At 56.9% G+C, this 17,769-nt stretch overlaps 1 protein-coding gene across 1 annotated transcript; it reads right to left on the reverse strand.

The window, feature by feature from the left end:
- Window positions 1–984: 984 nt before the first annotated feature.
- On the reverse strand, window positions 985–17,354 carry EPS8L2 (EPS8 signaling adaptor L2; the record flags this gene model as incomplete). Its single annotated transcript, XM_080695341.1, has 20 exons — window positions 985–1,053; window positions 1,151–1,283; window positions 1,366–1,546; window positions 1,631–1,703; window positions 1,844–1,963; window positions 2,532–2,637; window positions 4,183–4,295; window positions 4,531–4,663; window positions 4,757–4,905; window positions 5,090–5,164; window positions 5,253–5,341; window positions 5,459–5,585; window positions 5,703–5,773; window positions 5,842–5,984; window positions 6,096–6,175; window positions 6,263–6,412; window positions 6,800–6,961; window positions 16,360–16,424; window positions 17,158–17,213; window positions 17,311–17,354. The coding sequence occupies 20 exons, from the start codon at window positions 17,352–17,354 to the stop codon at window positions 985–987; spliced, it is 2,139 nt and encodes a 712-aa protein (XP_080551467.1).
- Between the last annotated feature and the right edge of the window lie 415 nt (window positions 17,355–17,769).

The following is a 17,769-nucleotide window of genomic DNA, read 5'->3' on the forward strand; positions in this document are numbered from 1 at the left end:
ACAGGCGTCAGGCCTTCCGGAAGGCTGGCGTGGGAGGCCTGCAGCCAGGAGTGGGCAGGTGTCCCGAGGGACAGGCTCCGGGGGGCCCTTGCCTTCCTGTACCTCACAGGAATGTCCCCCTGGGCTCTCCCGGATGGGTGTGGCAGAGGGACCTTCCTTGGCGCGTCCACAGCCCTGCCTGGCCAGGCACACCCTCTGGGAGTCTTAGAAGAGGCACACCCCCAGGGCCCGAGAAGACAGAAACAAGCCTGCTGGGAGACAGCCATTTAATGATGAAACCCAGGAGCGCCCGCCCCTCATCTCTGGGAGTGGTGCCTGGTCCAGGGTGCCCAGACGCCACAGCCCCCATCATGCAGGCGGGGCTCCACTGGCTCTGGACGCGGCTGGGAGGCTCCTGTCCCAGGCTCTGCAGCGGGAGTGGCGTCTGCAGCCGGTGTCTGTGTCCAGTGCGCCCTCAGGCCCTGGGAGCATGAGGGGCACAGCACGTTGCACCCCAGCGGGGCACCCACGGCTTCCTGTCCAGGAACTCCAAGCTCAGGCCGCCCTTGGGCCACAGCTCCCTGCAGGGGCAATCTGGAGGTCTACAGCCTGGCCAGCCCAGAGCTCTGGCCCATCCTGGAGTGTGCAGTCGGCAGGCAGCAGGTACAGGTAGAAGCAAGCAGCCTGTCTATGACAGGGGAGGCTGGAGGAAGAGGTCCTGCCCACTGGGGAGTCTTGCAGGCTGGTGAGGGGCTGGCACTGCCGGGTGGTGGACTAGCTGCGGTCAGCCGCGGTGTGGGTGGGTGGGTGAGGGCTGGGAGGCCCCCACAGGCATGGCTGGGCCTGGGAGAGGCGGTGCACCTGCGAGCAGGTGAGCAGCGAGCCCAGCCCACCTGAGTCCTCGGTATAAAATAATACGCATAGAAAATAATACTCCGCGCACTGGGGTGGGCCCACCATGTTGCCCCTCCCCTCTGCCAAGGTGAGATCCTGAAGGCAGCGGGTCTAGCTGTCCTCCGCCCGCCTCTGGAACTTGTTCAAGAGTTCCTCCAGCTCCGATCCACTCTGCTGCTTCTAGAGAGGAGGGCGGGGTCTCAGCCTGGGCACCCCCCCCCCCTTTCCCGGGGCCTCAGGACAGGAGGGTGGGTGTGCCGGGGAAGTGGGGCTTCACCTCCAGGACGGCCTTCTGTACGGTGAGCTGGCTGTACACGCGGATGCCCTCCTCCCCGCACACCTTCTTCAGCTCGTCCTTGTTGAGTGAGAAGAGCTGGGGCCCGGTCAGGATGCCCAGGTTCTCCACGATCCTGGGGGCGAGGAGGTGGCGTGGTGCGGCAGCTTGGCGCCCCGCGCACCCCAGTGCCCGCCCGCACCGTCCGCGCCCCTCACCTGCCGCTGAAGCCCTTGGCTTCCAGCCAGGCGCGGACCTCGGCGGGGCCCGACTCGAAGGTGAGCGGCTGGCTCACGGGCTGGCTGCGCTCCACGCGGAAGTGCCGCTGCGGCTGCGCCTTGAAGTTGGTGATCTTCTTCAGAAGTTCATCGTTGACCTCGTCCATGTGCTGGATCATCTCTGCAGGCCCATGCGCTCAGCACGCGGCTCGGACCCCGCCTCCCTGCCCAGGGGGTGCCCGCACCCCTCCCGGCCCTGGCTCACCGTCTTTGTTCCCGGCGAAGACTGGAGGGAGCTTGTGTGTTGGGCTGGTTGGACCCCAGTACTTGTGACTGGCCTGCAGGTGGGTTAGGGGTGAGGCGGGGATGGCGGGCTGTCCCGGGACCTGCCCAGGGCCGCCTGGCCTGTAGGCTCGCCCTTCTTTCTCTGACACTCTGGAGTCCCCACTCCCACCCATGACCCTGTGGTGGCAGTGACCTGGTCCGGGGGGGCACTGGCATCCTCCGGCCGCACCTCGTCCAGGATGTTGCAGGGCACGTAGCCAGCCTGGCCACTTCGACTGCGCAGCTTCCACCACTGACGGCCATCCTCCAGCACCTGTGGGGTCGTCACATCCCTCAGGCCCGCCACCATCCCCACCCACAGACCCCAGGAGTGTGGGATGCCGGGAGACGACCAGGATCCTCTTCATCAAGCAGAGCGCCCTCCGGGGTCTGCTGAGCCCGGCCCTGAGCTCTGTGTGCACCCCGGCCCACCCCACGCCCTGGGTCTGCCCCTGCCCCTACCCAGCCTCAGCAGGGTCCTAGAGGGAGAACACCTCAGCCTGCTGTGCATGTAGACCACCCCCCAGCCTGCTCTACTTTCTGTCCCTTGGTGGGTGGCCTGGATTCAGGTTTGGCACCAGCCGCCTGTGCAGGGGAGGGCTGTAGGGTGGGTGATTGAGTGGCAAGCCCCTGCAGGGCCCCCACTTGGCGGCACTGCCCAGTGGCACAGGGGTCCTGTGTGCCCTTGGGGTCTCCCACGGGGAGGTCCCCCAGCCAGGCTGTGCTGGGAGCTAGAGGCCCAGGCTGCAGTCCCTGGGGAAGGGGGCTGGCAGCTGCGCTGTATCCTGGTGCCATCCAGCCTCGCCCCCAGCCCACCCCCTTCCCATCGGCCCGACCCTCACCTCTAGGACCTCGTCTTTGAGCACCGACAGCTCGTTGGCATTGTGGGCTGTGAAGTCGTAGAGGATCTTCACGTACTTGGCCATGGCTGGAGTGGACTGGTAGCCCCTACAAGGACCAGGAGGGGCTGAGTCCGGGGCCGGAGGCAGCAGCTTCCCGGGAGCCCCACTGCCTGTTCTGCGCCCCAGTCGGTGGAGGAGAGGCTGTGCTGCTCAGCCGGGAATGGAAACTGTGACAGCTCCGGAGGTGGAGCGGGCAGGAGGGGGTGGGACGCAGGGCTGGCTCAGCATGGTCCAGGGGTCTCCAGCCCTGCCCTCCAGGGTGGCCAGAGCCAGGCACAGCCCGTCACCTGAGAGGGCCATGGCTTTGCCCCGCTGATCCCTGGGGCCAGGCTGTTTGCAGAGAAGCCCCTCTGAGTGTTGAAAACAGGAAAGCTGCATGCACAGTGGAACTCAGGCCACACTGTCCTCTGGAGGCCTGGACCTGCCTCCCCAGGGACACCGGCATGGGCTCTGGACCTGCCTCCCCAGGGGCACTGCGTGAGCTCTGGACCTGCCTCCAGATGCATAGAGGCAGGCTCTGGACCTGCTCCCACAGGGCACAGGCGTGGGCTCTGAGCCTGCCTCCAGGGGTGCAGGGGTGGGCTCTGGACCTGCTCCCACAGGGCACAGGCGTGGGCTCTGGAGCTGCTCCAGGGGTGCAGGGGTGGGCTCTGGACCTGCTCCCACAGGGCACAGGTGGCTCTGGACCTGCTCCCACGGGGCACAGGTGGCTCTGGACCTGCTCTTGGGCAGTCAGCACATAGGACCGGGCAGGCCGGGGCTGCTGCCCACCCTGGCCCTGACCAGCAGGCCCACGCCCTCACCGGGCCGTGCTGTAAGGAGTGGGGCCCGGGGCTGTTGGGGGCAAGGTTTCTTAGGCGTCGCCTAGCTAGGGACCAGCGGCTGACATCGAGGGTCAAGCAGAGAGCCATGTTGTCTGAAGTATAGATTTCTGACCTCTTCCTGAAACCATTCCTGGGGTTGGCAGGTATCAAGTTCCCCAGCAGATGTGGCCACGAGTAAGGACACAGGGCAGCAGAGGCAGGGAGGGGGTGCGCCTCGGGCGATGCAGGGTGGGAGGTGGGGTGCTGGCCTAGACCCTCAGCCCCGCAGTACTTGGGGAGACCATTTAAGTTCAGTGGTTCAGTACGTTTCTAGCCTTGATTCTAAAATAAACACAGAAGCTCATAAAGAGGCGATGTGAGCCGGGCGTGGTGGGCGCACGCTTGTCACCCCAGCATTCGGGAGGCTGAGACAAGAGGATCGCAGCTCACAGCCAGCCTCAGCTACTTAGTGAGGCCCTCTGCAACTCAGTGAGATCCTGCTTCAAAATAAAGAATAAAAAATAGGGCTAGGGGTGTAGCTTGGAGGTAGAATGCCCCTGGGTTCCATCCCCAGTACTGGAAGAAAAAAAAAAAAAAAAAAAACACCAGTACGTAAGGGGTAAGGGTCAGGGATCTACACGTGGCTTTTGAAAATTCCCCTTCACGTGTGTATTATGCAATGAAATTGGAAACCAGGCTCCTCCAGGAGAGGCAGGTCAAGCCATGAAGGAGGCGTCTGCCACCACCTGGTGGCAGTGTTCCTGCAGCAGAGGGTTCTGTGGGCTTACCTGTGAGCGTGTGGGGAGCTGGCTGGCGGCAGGGCGTCCCCGGGGGGTGTGGGCTCAGCCGAGTGGCTGTGCCTGGCGGACTTTTTGAAGGACAGTCGGCTCGCAGGGCTTGGCTGTGGGGAAATGGGCGGCCTGGGCTTGGTGTGGGGTGCAGGCTGGGCAAGCAGGAGAGTGATGGGCAGGGTTTCAATACGCGGGGCACAGGACAGGGACTCAAGCATGTTCTACTACCAAGGGAGACAGGCAGCCTGGCCGGGCAGGGGATGGGACAGCCCAGCTGCAGCGGTGGGGCTCGCATGGGCAAGGGCAGGAGGTGGGCTGGGTGGGGCCGGGGCTGCAGGCTCTGACCTGGTCATCGGGGGCAGACGCCTGCCCCTCCACCTCCCAGGGGGCTTCCTGCAGAACATCCAGGGGTGGCTCCCAGCCGTTGTGAAACTTGGGCAGGTAGAGGGGCACCTGTGGCTCCCGTGGCCACTCGGAGCTGGGCAGGCAGTCCCGAGGGTCAGCCATGCCCTGCCGAGCTGGCCCGCCCGGGATCCCCTCAGCCCACACCCTGCCCCACACCCCTCCATACCGGGGCCGCGTCCAGGTCTCCCCCAGCGACTCCCACAGCGACATCTCCTTGGGGACCAGGTGGCCGCGCAGGAAGCCCACAGCGTCTCGGGAGAGCAGGGGGCTGGAGACGGAGCGCGCTAGGTCTGGGCCTCCGCAAGTGTTGACAATCTGGGACAGGGTGTGGTTCAGAGGGGTCTGCGGCCCACCCTCCCCAGCCCCACTGCCTGATCCCGGAAGGGGCTTTGGGCCCCTGGGCGCCAGGCCACAGGCCTGAGCTGGTGGCCAGGGTGGGTGCGGGCTCCCCCAACACTGAGCTGCCCTCCGCCCCGCCCGCCGGCCCGGCCCCAGGCACCAGGTCCAGAGGCCCGAAGAGGAAGTGAAGCAGCTCGGCCGCACTGGGGTTCTGGATGTGTCTCTGCACCTTCGCCTGGGGAGAGGTGAGTGAGCAGGCGAGAAACAGCAGGGCCGCGGGCCCCTCTTCCCTGACCCTCGCCACCAGCCCAGCCTCCACTCACCAGCAGGTTGATGGCCAGCTTGATTTTTTGGAAACAGTCCACAAACTCTCCCTCAGAGGGGGGCCGGGCCCGCAGTGTGAGGACGCCCTCTGGCACAGAGTGGGGCATGAGCAGGCTGGCCTTAGCCAGGGCCCTGCCAGCTGCTGGTGCTGGCCCCGCCCATCCGCCTGGCCCCGCCCACCCGCCTGGCCCTGCCCCCAACACACCTGCAGGCCCCTTCTTCCCCTTCTTCTTCCCCTTCTTCCGCTGGTTCAGCTGCTTGAAAGCCTCGGCCGCCTTCTGCAGCCGGGACACGAACCACTCGATGTCGTCCAGGGCGCAGTTGAGGATTTGCTGGGGGCAGAGGGTGCGGGGTCAGCTGCAGCCACCTTGCCCGGCTTCACATCCTAGGCGAGTGTGTGGCAGGAGAGGCCTGGGGCTGGGGATTGGTCCTGCGGGCCGGGCACCCACCGTCTCCTTCTCGATCCTTTGAGCCAGCACGGCACGAGGCTCCTCGTCCTGGGACTCCCGGCGGCGGTAGCCTGACGGGGAACAGATCAGCTGCTGTAGGCCCCCGGGCCCCACGGGAGCCCCTCCAACCCTCGCTTACCTGGTTCAGTGAGTGGCACTGACGGGCCCACGCGGTTCTTGGCCTGAGGGGCGTCCTCAGCCTGGCGCTGGAAGGGGATGGGAGCCGGGCCCTGGGGAGGGGGCAGGATGGACAGCCGCTGCCGGATCTTCTCCTGATGTCCCCTGGAGGGGTGAGCGAGGAGGGCCGGGCTCAGCCTGGCCACTGTCCCCATGCTGGGCTCCCGGAGCCCGGGATGTCCAAGTGGGACCCCTTCCACACCCCTGTGGCCCTACTTCAGGGTCTGCGGCCGCATCTTCTTGCCCAGCCGGCAGTCGGCTAGTGCACTCTCGATGTCTTCCTGCACCAGCTCGGCCTGGGGACACAGGGTGTCAGGAGGGCTGGGCGGGCCGTGCCCGCCTTGGGGACACAGGGTGTCGGATGGGCTGGGCGGCCACCTCACCTCCACCTCGTCGCAGTAGAAAAAGTGGATGTCTGGCTTGCTCTGCTCTGAGTCTTGGCACACCAGGAGCAGCACCGAAGGGTAACGCAGCTGGTTCAGCACGGTCTGGCTATGCTGCACCGTGGGCAGCGGGAAGTTCTCCAGCTCCTCCTGTGGGTGGCGGGTGGGTGGTCAGCAAGGCCTCGCTGGGGCTGCACAGAGGTGCCGGCCACAGCCATGGGCAGGGGATGGGCCAGCGATATGGCCGCGGGCCCAAGGCATGGCCGTGGGTGCGACTGGGCACAGTGGAACAGGACACTCCGAAGACAGAGATGTGCACCTCAGGTGCAGGCGCAGAAAAGGGTCTGTGGCCCCGCTACAGACACGGCCAGCGGCAGCGGCTGACCACAGCTCCACGCTCTGGAGCACAGTCGCCTCGGCACAGCGCCTGGCTTTCTGACCTCTGGACCTCAGCCTGGCCCGGTCCCCTGCTGGCCCTCGGCCCGCCCTCTCCCCTAGCAGGGACGGTGGGGAATGCCCAGCCTCTGCAGCCAGCACCTGAGACTCGACGTCCAGCAGCCGCAGCGCCTGGCCGTCCACCTGCAGCAGCACCTCCTGGGCCCAGACCTTCTCCTTGGCGCTCAGCTGCACCAGCTTCCGGATGGCGTCGTCCACAGTCGCCACGGCCTCGCTCTTGTCCATGATGAATGTGGCCAAGTGCTGGAGAGGAAGGTGGTCACTACGGACACCGCCCACCCGAGCCGGAGCCCCCGGGGCCCTGGGCAGTTGTGACTGGCGCCCCAGGGGGCCACAGCCGACTCTGGGGAACAAAGAGGCCACACCTCGGGCCTGCCTCAGATGGGGACCTCTATTCTGCCCACAGATGTCTTCAGGGAGCGTGGCCGTGCACTGAGGACCCTCAAGCCACTGCAGGCTGCTCCTGCCTGTCTCCGGCGATGGGGCCCTGGGCAGCGGGCACCTGCCAGCCGGGTCCACCCTGGCCTCTCTCCCCGCAGGTGCCTCCCTCCTGGCCACCTTCATCTTCACTTCTCAGGACCCATGCGCACCTCGCCTGTGAGTTGGCGCCTGCCCTGAGGCAGGTCCTGCTGCTGGAATGTCTGTCTTCCCTGCACAGGGCAGTGCTGGCCCAGGATTGGCCCTCACAGATATGTGCAGAAAGAACACATCCGTGGGCACCTGCCGCGGGGCCAGTCCCCGCCCCGCCCCGCTCCGCCAAGCCTGGCTTTCGGCCCCTCTCCAGCCAGTCTCTTCTCCACCTTCTCAGTAAAACCCTCTTAAAGTTTAGAGATTCATAAATAATGCTGGAACAGCTGGATAAATACTAGCTGAAGCCAAGACAGTGAGACCTGACCTGAGAAACACAAAGCCATAGAAACACTAGAAGAAAATATAGGAGGAGTTTCCAGGCAGCGGCATAAGCTTGTAATCCCAGCGCTTGGGAGGCTGAGACAGGAGGATCGCCCAGGTTCGAAGCCAGCCTCAGCTACTGAGTGAGGCTCTCAGCAACTTAGTGAGACCCTGTTTCCAAATAAAGTATAAAATAGGTCTGGGAGTGTGGCCTGGAGGTAGAAATGCCCCTGGGCACCACCCCCAGTACCACACACACACAAAAAAGAGAGAGCTGGGGATGTGGCTCAGCGGTAGAGCACTTCATGGTATTCAGGAGCCTCCAAACCCAATCTCCAGTACTGCAGTAAGTAAAGAATTCTGCCTGGCCAGGCATAATGGCATGTGCTTGTGATCCCAGTACTTGGGAGGCCTGAGACAAGCAAATCACAGGTTCAAGAACAGCCTGAGCAAGTACCAAGACTCATCACTGAGGGAGACTCTGTTCTGTTTGCAAACCACCAAAGGGCATTAATACCGCATGTCTGCAAAGCATCTGCCCTGATCAAACTGCTTTCACGTGGCTTTTCATATTCTATTTCTGCAGTGGTAGGTGAAAGTTATTTATTATTTTGGTACTGGGAATTGAACTCAGAGGCATTCTACCTCAAAGCTACATACCCAGCCCTATTTTTATTTATTTATTTATTTATTATTATTATTATTATTATTATTGTTGTTGTTATTATGGATTTGGGGATGGAACCCAGGGGCATTCAGCCTCCGAGCTACACCCCCTGTCCTACTTTTTATTCTTTATTTTGAAACAGGGTCTCACTGAGTTGCAGAGGGCCTCACTAAGTAGCTGAGGCTGGCCGCGAACCGCGATCCTCCTGTCTCAGCCTCCTGAATGCTGGGGTTACAAGCGTGCACCACCATGCCCGGCTCTTTTTTATTTTTTGAAACAGGGTCACACTGAGTTGCAGAGGGCCTCACTAAGTAGCTGAGGCTGTCTGCGAACCATGATCCTCTGGTCTCAGACTCCTGAATGCTGGGATTACAAGTGTGTGCCACCACGCCTGGCTTTTACTCTTTATTTTGAAACAAGGTCTCACTGAGTTGCAAAGGGCCTCACTGGCCGTGAACCTGCGATACTCCTGTCTCAGCCTCCCAAGTACTGGGATTACAAGAGTGCCACCACACCCAGCTACCCTAATTCTGTGTGTGTGTGTGTGTGTGTGTGTGTGTGTGTGTGTGTGTGGTGCTGGGGATGGAACCCAGAAGCCTTCTACCTCTGGGCTACATTCCCAGACCTATTTTGTATTTTATTTGGAAACAGGGTCTCACTAAGTTGTCCAGAGCCTTACTAAGTAGCTGAGGCTGGCTTTGAACCTGCACAATCCTCCTGTCTCAGCCTCCCAAATACTGGGATTACAGGCATGCATGCACCACCATGCCTGGCTTCTTTTTTTTTTTTGTACTGGGGCTTGAACACAGGAGTGTCCTACCTTGAGCTACACTCTCAGCCCTATTTTACTTTTTTTTTTTTGAAACTGGATCTCCCTAAGTTGCTGAGGGTATAGCGAGACTCCATTTCAAAATAAAAATAAAGTAAACTGGGCATGGTGGCTTGCACTTGTAATCCCAGTACTTGAGAGACTGAGACAGGAGGATACAAGCTCCCAGCCAGTCTCAGCTACCTAGTGAGCCTCAGCTACCTAGTGAGGTTCGCTGCAATTTAGTGAGACTTTGTTTCAAAATAAAGAATAAAACAATGGGCTGGAGGTATAGCTCAGAGAATACCCCTGGGTTCCTTCCCCAATAACCCCCAAACACTATATATATATTTGAGGATACAGATGAAGGTGGAATGCCCCTGGGTTCAATCCCCAGCACCAAAATCAAAACAAAAAATTCTGCCTAGAAAAAATATATATATACTATATAAAAATAAAAAACTAAATTAAAATGTTGGAAAAACAGGGACAGTAGATATGATGAAGGGCTAGTTTTCTTTAGTAAATGGGGAAAGGCAGATAAGCTGAAGAGAAACCAGTGTATAAGGCTAATTTCTTCATAGAGAAAGACTCCACTCGGGAGGACGAGGCAGGAGTACCCATATTTAAGGCTAGCCTGGGCAGTTTAACGAGACCCTGTCGAAATAAAAAAATAAGGCTGGGAATGTGGTTCAGTGGTAGAATGCCTGCCTAGCAAGTGCGCCACCACGCCTGGCTTATTTTTTTTATTTTGAAACAGGGTCTTAGCAACTTAGCCTGTGATCCTCTGGTCTCGGTCTCCCAAGTACGGGGATTACCGCCATGCACCACCACACCCAGTTTACATAACTTTTTAATACAGAAAATTGCACTCGATCTCATTGAACAGAAGAATCACGAATTGACACCCTAAGACTTTATTAATTTAGGAATGAATCACCATTGAACTTTTCACCGATTCTAGGAATCCTCATGGAGCTGGACTTGGCGGCGGCGCACCCTTGTAACTCCAGTACTTGGGAGGCTGAGACAAGAGGATCACAGGTTCACAGCCAGCCTCAGCTACTTAATGAGGCCCTCCACAACTTAAGAGATCCTGTTTCAAAATAAAAAATAATAAAATAGGGCTAAGGGTGTAATTCGAAGGCAGAATCCCTCTGGGTTCAATTCTCAGTACCAAAAAAAAGTCCTTACAGGTTACGTTTGTGGGTTAGTAAGTGTAGAAATGGGTGCTCTCCTTCAGCACCTGGCTGGCCTCTCCAGAGCACAACCAACCGCGAAAAATCATGCTGCTGGGCCACCAGACAAGGCTTGGTCAATTTCAGATGGCTGACACTGAACAGAGTACGTTCTTTCACCATGATAAAATTAAAGTAGAAATCAGCTCTAAAAAGTTAACTGGAAGTTGGGCACAACTCTGTAATCCCAGTACTTGGGAGGCTGAGACAATAGGATGGAAGGTTCAAAGCCAGCCTCGGCAATTTAGCAAGGCCCTCAGTACCTAGTGAGACCTTAATTCCAAATAAAAAATTAAAATTGACGTGTTGGCGCACGCTTGTAATCCCCGCACTTGGGAGGCAGAGACAGGAGGATAGCACAGGTTCGAAGCCAGCAAGCTGGCTTAAGAGACCCTGCTTCCAAATAAAAAAAATATAAAAATAGGTCTGGGAGTGTAACCCAGAGGTAGAAGGGTTCCATCCCCAGTACCACAAAAAAAAAAAAAAATTAAAAATTGAGCCGGGCGTGGTGGTGCACGCTTGTAATCCCTGCGCTAGGGAGGCAGAGACAGGAGGATCGCGCAGGTTCGAAGCCAGCTTCAGCTACTTAGTGAGGCTCTCAGCAACTTAGTGAGAGCCTGTTTCCAAATAAAATATTAAGAAAATAGGTCTGGGAGTATAGCCCGGAGGTAGAAAGCCCCTGCATTCCACCCCCAGTACCACCAAAAAATAAATAAATAAAAATTGGGCTGGGGGTACAACATGGAAGTCCAATGCCTCTAGGTTCAATCCCCAGTATCAAACCAAACAAACAAAAACTAGAAATTAAGACAGCAACACATAAAAAGAATAGTACAGCCAGGCATGAGGCACAGGCCTATCACCCCAGTGACTCAGGAAGCTGAGGCAAGCTCTAAGGCCAGCCTGGGCAACTTAGACCTTTCAAAATGAAATAAACCTGGGCATGGTGGTGCACACCTCTAATACTAGTACTTGGGAGGCTGAGACAGGAGGATTGCAGGTTCACGGCCAGCCTCTGCTACTTAGTGAGGCCATCAGTCACTTAGTGAGACCCTGTTTCCATATAAAAAAATAGGCCGGGCGTGGTGGCGCACGCTTGTAATCCCAGCATTCGGGAGGCTGAGACGGGAGGATCACTGTTCGCCGACAGCCTCAGCTACTTAGGCCCGCTGCAACTCAGTGAGACCCGGCTTCAAAATAAAAAATAAAAAACAGGGCAGGGGGTGTAGCTCAGAGGTCAAGTGCTCCTGGGTTCCATCCCCAGACCCTCAAAAAAATAAAAATAAATAAATAAAAAACAAAATAGGAGCTGGGTGTGGTGGCACATGCTTGTAATCCCAGTACTTGGGAGGTTGAGACAGGAGGATCACAGGTTTCTGGCCAACCTTAGCTAGCCCTTCACAGCTTAGTGAGAACCTGTTTCAAAATAAGAATAAAATATAGGGTTGGGGGGTGTAGTTCAGAGGTAGAATGATCCTGCAGTACCACAAAATTCATAACAATAAAATAAAAAGAGGAGGAATATCTCAGAGGTAGAAAGCTACTGTGTTCAATTACCATCACCCCCCAAATAATAATAATAATATTATTATTTTATGTTTTTTTTTTTTTTTTGGTGGTACTGGGGTTCCTGGAAGCCCTTCTACCTCCGGGCTACACTCCCAGACCTATTTTTACATTTTTATTTGGAAACAGGGTCTCCTAAGCCAGCGCGCGCGGCTGGCTTCGAACCTGCGCGATCCTCCTGTCTCTGCCTCCCAAGTGCGGGGATTACAAGCGTGCGCCACCACGCCCAGCAATAATAATAATTTTAAAAGGGCAAAATGTCTAGAAATATAGCTCAGTGATAGATCACCCCTAATTTTAAAGACTGGGACAAATGAGGCTTTATCAGTTTTTTGGAACAGGGTTCATTTCCTAGTTCTGGAGGGGAAATACACTTTGAATAAATTAAGTTCATCCACCAGGAATGGTGGTACAAGCCTTACAGGGAAGCTGAGATAGGAGAATCGTAGGTTCAAGGCCAGCCTTAGTAACTTAGCAAGGCCCTCAGTAACTTAGCAAAACCCTGTTTTCAAAATAAAAAAATATAGCCAGGCATAGTGGCACATGCCTATAAACCTAATACTTGGGAGGCTGAGACAAGAGGGTCACAAGTTTAAGGCCAATCTCAGCAACTTAGCAAGGCCCTCTGCAATTTAGTGAGAACCTGTTTCAAAATAAAAAATAAAATAGGAGCCAGGTGTGGTGGTGCCCGCCTATAATTCCAGTACATGAGAGGCTGATACAGGAGGATCCCAGGTTTGCAGCCAACCTCAGCAACTTAGTGAGGCCCTCCCCAACTTAGTGAGATCCTGTTTCAAAGTAAAAATTAAAGAATAGGACTAAGGGTATAGCTGAGAGGTAGAATGCCCCCGGGTTCAATCCTAGTATCAAATATAAAATAAAATAAAATAAAATAAAATAGGGCTGGGGGTATATCTAAGGTAGAATGCCACTAAGTTCAATCCTCAGTACCAAAAAAAAGAATTACCCTGGGTTCAATCCCCTGTATCAAAAAAAAGTTTATCCCAGAAATGCAAGGTTGGTTCAACATTCAAAAACATCAGTCACAGGTCACGGTGGCGCACGCTTGCAATCCCCGCACTTGGGAGGCGGAGACAGGAGGATCGCGCAGGTTCGAAGCCAGCCGTGCTGGCTTAAGAGACCCTGTTTCCAAAAATAAAATAGGTCTGGGAGTGTAGCCCGGAGGTAGAAAGGCTTCCAGGAACCCCAGTACAAAAACCAAAACAAAACAAAAAAGCAAAAAATTTTAAAAAAATGCCATTTGTAACAGCACATAAAAAGCAAACACCTAAGGAATGAATGACCTAACAAAAGATATGCCAAACCTCTGCAATAAAGCCACAAAACACTGTTGAGGTTTTCTCTCTCTTTCTTTCTTTCTTTCTTTCTTTCTTTCTTTCTTTCTTCTTTCTTTCTTTCGTGATACTGGGTGTGCCCAGGGACTTTCTACCTCCTCCCAGACCTATTTTATACTTTATTTGGAAGGAGGGTCTCACTAAGTTGCCGAGAGCCTCACTGAGCAGCTGAGGCTGGCTTCGAACCCGTGCGATCCTCCTGTCTCAGCCTCCCAAGCGCGGGGATCACAAGTGTGCGCCACCACGTCCTGCTATTTTTTATTTTGAAGCAGGGTCTCACTGAGTTGCAAAGGTCTCACTAAGTAGTAGCTGAGCCTGTCCTCAAACCGCAATCCCCCTGTCCCAGCCTCCCAGATGTCGGGATTACAAGCGTGGGCCTCCACACACGGCTCGGATAGACAGAGAGTGCTGAAGGAAAAGAGAAAAGCTAGAGGATTCACGTGTCTTGGTTTCAAGAGTGATGATGAAATTACGTGAGTCAAACATGTATGTAGTATAACAGGTCAGTGAAGTAAAAAGACCCAAACCGACCTGTCCACAGCCAATCAGAAACAGACCCATCCACAGCCAGTCAATCAGGGTGTGTGTGTGTGTGTGTGTGTGTGTGTGTGGTGCTGGGGACTGAACCCAGGGGAGTCCTACATCTGAGCTACACTCCAGCTCTAGTTTATTTTTATTATTTATTCATTTATTTATTTTGCGCGTCTGGGGATGGAACCCAGGGGCATTCAATCTCTGAGCTACACTCCCAGCCCTATTTTTTATTCTTTTTAATTTGAAACCGGGTCTCACTAGGTTGCTGAGGGCCTCACTAAGTAGCTGAGGCTGTCCGCGAACCGCGCTCCTCAGGTCTCAGCCTCCCGAATGCTGGGATCACAAGCGTGCGCCACCACGCCCGGCTTATTTTTATTTTGAAACAGAGTCTTGATAGTTTAACAAGAGTCTCACTATACTGGCTGAGGCTGTCCTTGAACCTTCGATCCTGTCTCAGCCTCTCAAGTCCTAGGATTACAGGTGTGTGCCGCCAGGCCTGGCTATCAATCAGTTCTTGACAAAGGAATCAAGTAAATCCATCGAAAAAAAGCTTTATTTATTTATTATTTTGTGGCAGTGGGACTTGAACCCAGGGAAATTCTGCCTCTAAGCTATACCCCTGACCCTATTTTATTTTAAAACAGGGTCTTGCTGAGTTGCTGGGGCTGGCCTCAAACCTGCAATCCTCCTGTCTCAACTTTCCAAGTATTGGCATTACAACATGTGCCACCATGCCAAGTTTAGAAAAGCCTTTTTAATATCACTAGACATTCATAGGGGTTAAAAAACATCAAGACTGATCCCTGCCTCACACCATGCACAAAAGTGAATCTTAAATATTGGACGCTATAAAGCCTCCCAAAGAAAACCAGGCGGATCTTCAGAGTCTCCACCAGCCCTGTCTCAGGAGGCAAGGAGCCCAACCATAACATGTAAAAAAAGGGGGGTATATGACTGGATATCATCAACAGAAGTAGAATGCCCCTGGGTTCAGTGCCCAGTTCCTTAAAAAAAAAAAAAAAAAAGGAGCCTGGTGTGGTGGCGCACACTTGTAATCCCCGCGATTGGGAGGCGGAGACAGGAGGATCGCGCAGGTTCGAAGCCAGCTGCGCTGGCTTAAGAGACCCTGTTTCCAAAAATAAAAAAATTGGTCTGGGAGTGTAGCCCGGAGATAGAAGGGCTTCCAGAAACCCCAGTACCACACACACACACACACACACGCACACACACACAGGCAGTGATGAGCCAGGCATGGTGGTGTGCACCTATAATCCCAATACTTGGGAGGCAGAGACAGGAGGATTGCAGGTTCAAGGCCAGTCTCAGCAATTTAGTGAGGTTCTCCATAACTTAGCAAGATCCTGTTTCTATATAAAAAAATAAAATAGGGCTGGGAGTTTGAATGTCCCTGGATGCAATCCTCAGTACCACACACACACACGCAAAACAAAAAACCAAAACAAAACAAAAAAACAACCAACTAAAAAGAAGTAAAAACCAACACCGGCTTCCACGCCTACCCCGTGTCTAGGTGCCCCTCTCTCACCCTCCTGGGGGCTTGGTTTCCTCTGCTGGGAGGGGCAGGAAAGCCCGACTTATTCTCCAGCCCTTGTGGCCCCTGGCCAGGCAGGAATGCCCCCACAACACCTGGGCCCAGCCAGGCCGGCCTGGACCAAAGTTCAGGAGCCAGGCTGAGAGGCCGCAGGTGGTTTCTCATCAAGGAGGGTAAAGTCCTGCCCCGATGGTGGCAGCCCAGAGGAAGGGCCAAGCTGACCTGTCTGCCTGCCCTTTGTGCCCTGACCTTGGACACTGGGCTGGCAGTGGGCACCACATATGGCCTGGCCTGTGTGGCTGCTGGGGAGGGCCTGCTCGCCCCACACAGCTGGACTCAAGAGCTGTGGGGATCCCTGATGTGCTCTGCTCCCACCCACTCCATGGATAAGAGAACTGAGGATCTGGAAGCAGTGACCCGCCTCCCCTCTGGGGCGCAGAGCCCCTGGGGGCGAGGCAGCAGGGGGTGCTGGCGGCACTGTGGGCCCATGGCCGGAGCTGGACACACAGGGTCTCTGCGCCCTCCTGCTGCCTGCCTCCCCATCATGCCTCACCCAAATCTGCATCTCACACAGGCCCAGGAACCCAGCCAGTTCCTGGGCACAGGAAAGCCATTTTAAACAATGTCTCCTGAGTTCTAGATGTGAATTAGAGCTGACCCAGGACAAAGCCCTCCTCAGCTGGAAGCCGGTCCAAAGGGTGCAGGCCACAATGCTTGGACTCGAACCGGCTTCCGAGGCTGCCTCGGTGCCCGATGAAGGGCGTCTTCATCCCAGCTTCTCCGTCCTCATCAGTCCCTTGTTTGGGGGCCAGGATGACATCTTCCCTCCCCGCACACCCAGGTGCAGCCACAGGCACCTCCTCAGGGCCGGCCCCCAGCCAGCCCCCCTCCTGCATCGCATCATGGCTGAGCCCCGTCCAGGGTGGCCAGCTCCTGGCGTGGGCCTCCCCACCTCTCCTTGGGCCGCAGTTTTCCCCCCGGTCAGTGGACCTGAGCACGGGGGCACGGGGTGCCCGGGGGCGAGGCTCACCTGGACGTGGTACTGGGAGGTCTCCTGCATGATGAAGTTGGAGTTGGAGTACTTCTTCCTCTGCTCTGGTCAGGGAGACAGCGGTCACTTTCCCCAGACGGCAGGACGGAAGCCCCTGTCTAGGTGGGGCTGACCCTGGGGGGCCTCGAGGGAGGAGGGGTCCAGGAAAGTGGCTGCTCAGGGGTGTGAACTGCCTGCAGGAAGTCATCTGCCTCCACCCAGGACGGCCCCCAGGGGAAGCAGTGGGGGCTTGGCAAAGGCGAGTGCAGCCTGTGGCTGGGGGTGCCCGTCCAGGGGCCACAGGAGGCTCAGCCTCATCATCCAGGCTGCCTGGCCTCCGTGCCCCCTTCCTCTTGAAGTTGCCTGGGCCAGGACTTCCCCCATGCCAAGAGCCACTGCCCAAATCCTGCCCCCTTCCAGGGAGACTTGCTTCTAGACCAGACAGTATCTGAAGGCACAAATGAGGGGCGTGGCGGGCTGGGGAGGGGGCAGAGTTAGGGTGGGGCCGGGAGGGGCAGCTAGGCCCTTGCCTGGAGCAGACACCTGGCCGCTGGGTCCTGCCGGCCCCTCCCTCGATCGTGTTGCAGAGGAGTGCGGTCGAATCAATATTGATACCCCTGAATTATTTGTAAAGGCCTCTCCCCTTACCAGTGGGGGAGGGGTGCAGCGGGAGGTTTGGGGACGGCCTTCCTCTGGAGCCCGCGGTGCCTTAGGGTCCCAGGGCTGGCCAGGTCAGCGTGCCCCGGGCTGGGCGGTCCCTGACTTGCCCCTGAGTCTACCCGTCCAAACCCCACTCACCAAATAGGTCCTTTGCACTCATCTTGGCCATCCCGTCAGACCGGCCCAGGCTGCCGCTGTGGGGAGGGCAGGTGAGGTGGGGCCCCTCGGCACCCTTCCCGAGGACCCTCCCTGGGGACTGTGCAGGGCGGGGCGGGCAGGGGCGGAGCTCACTTGGCAGCACCCGGGCAGCAGCTCATGGCCACAGACTGGCTCATGGACTCCTTGGTGGTGGCCAGCAGCCCACAAGGCAGAACTCGGCGTGGCCCACACCTGAGAGGGCAGAGGAGCTGTGCTGCCACAGGCCTGGCCGTGGCCTTGCTTCTCCAGGGGCAGGGCAGGGCAGGGCAGGCCTGGGCTCTCCTTCTTCCCAGACTCCTGGTCCAGGGCTGCTGCTAGTGGCCAGGCCAGCCCCCAAGGAAGGCCTCAAGGAGGAGAGTCCCCTGCCTGCTGCGTATGGTGGCCGGTGCCAATGAGGACCTGGTTTGTCCAACCTTCGGTCCCTGCAGGGGCACCCCCAGAGACTGCCCAAGGGGCTCTAGCGAGGGTCTGGGAGGAAGAACACCTTCTGAGCAGAGGGGACCGCACTTGGAAGGGCCCTGGGGCAGGTGGCAGCCAGCAGGGGACGGTGGC

The sequence above is a fragment of the Muscardinus avellanarius genome (genome assembly GCF_963383645.1).
Source record: "Muscardinus avellanarius genome assembly, chromosome: 1".
Taxonomy (NCBI): Eukaryota; Metazoa; Chordata; class Mammalia; order Rodentia; family Gliridae; genus Muscardinus; species Muscardinus avellanarius.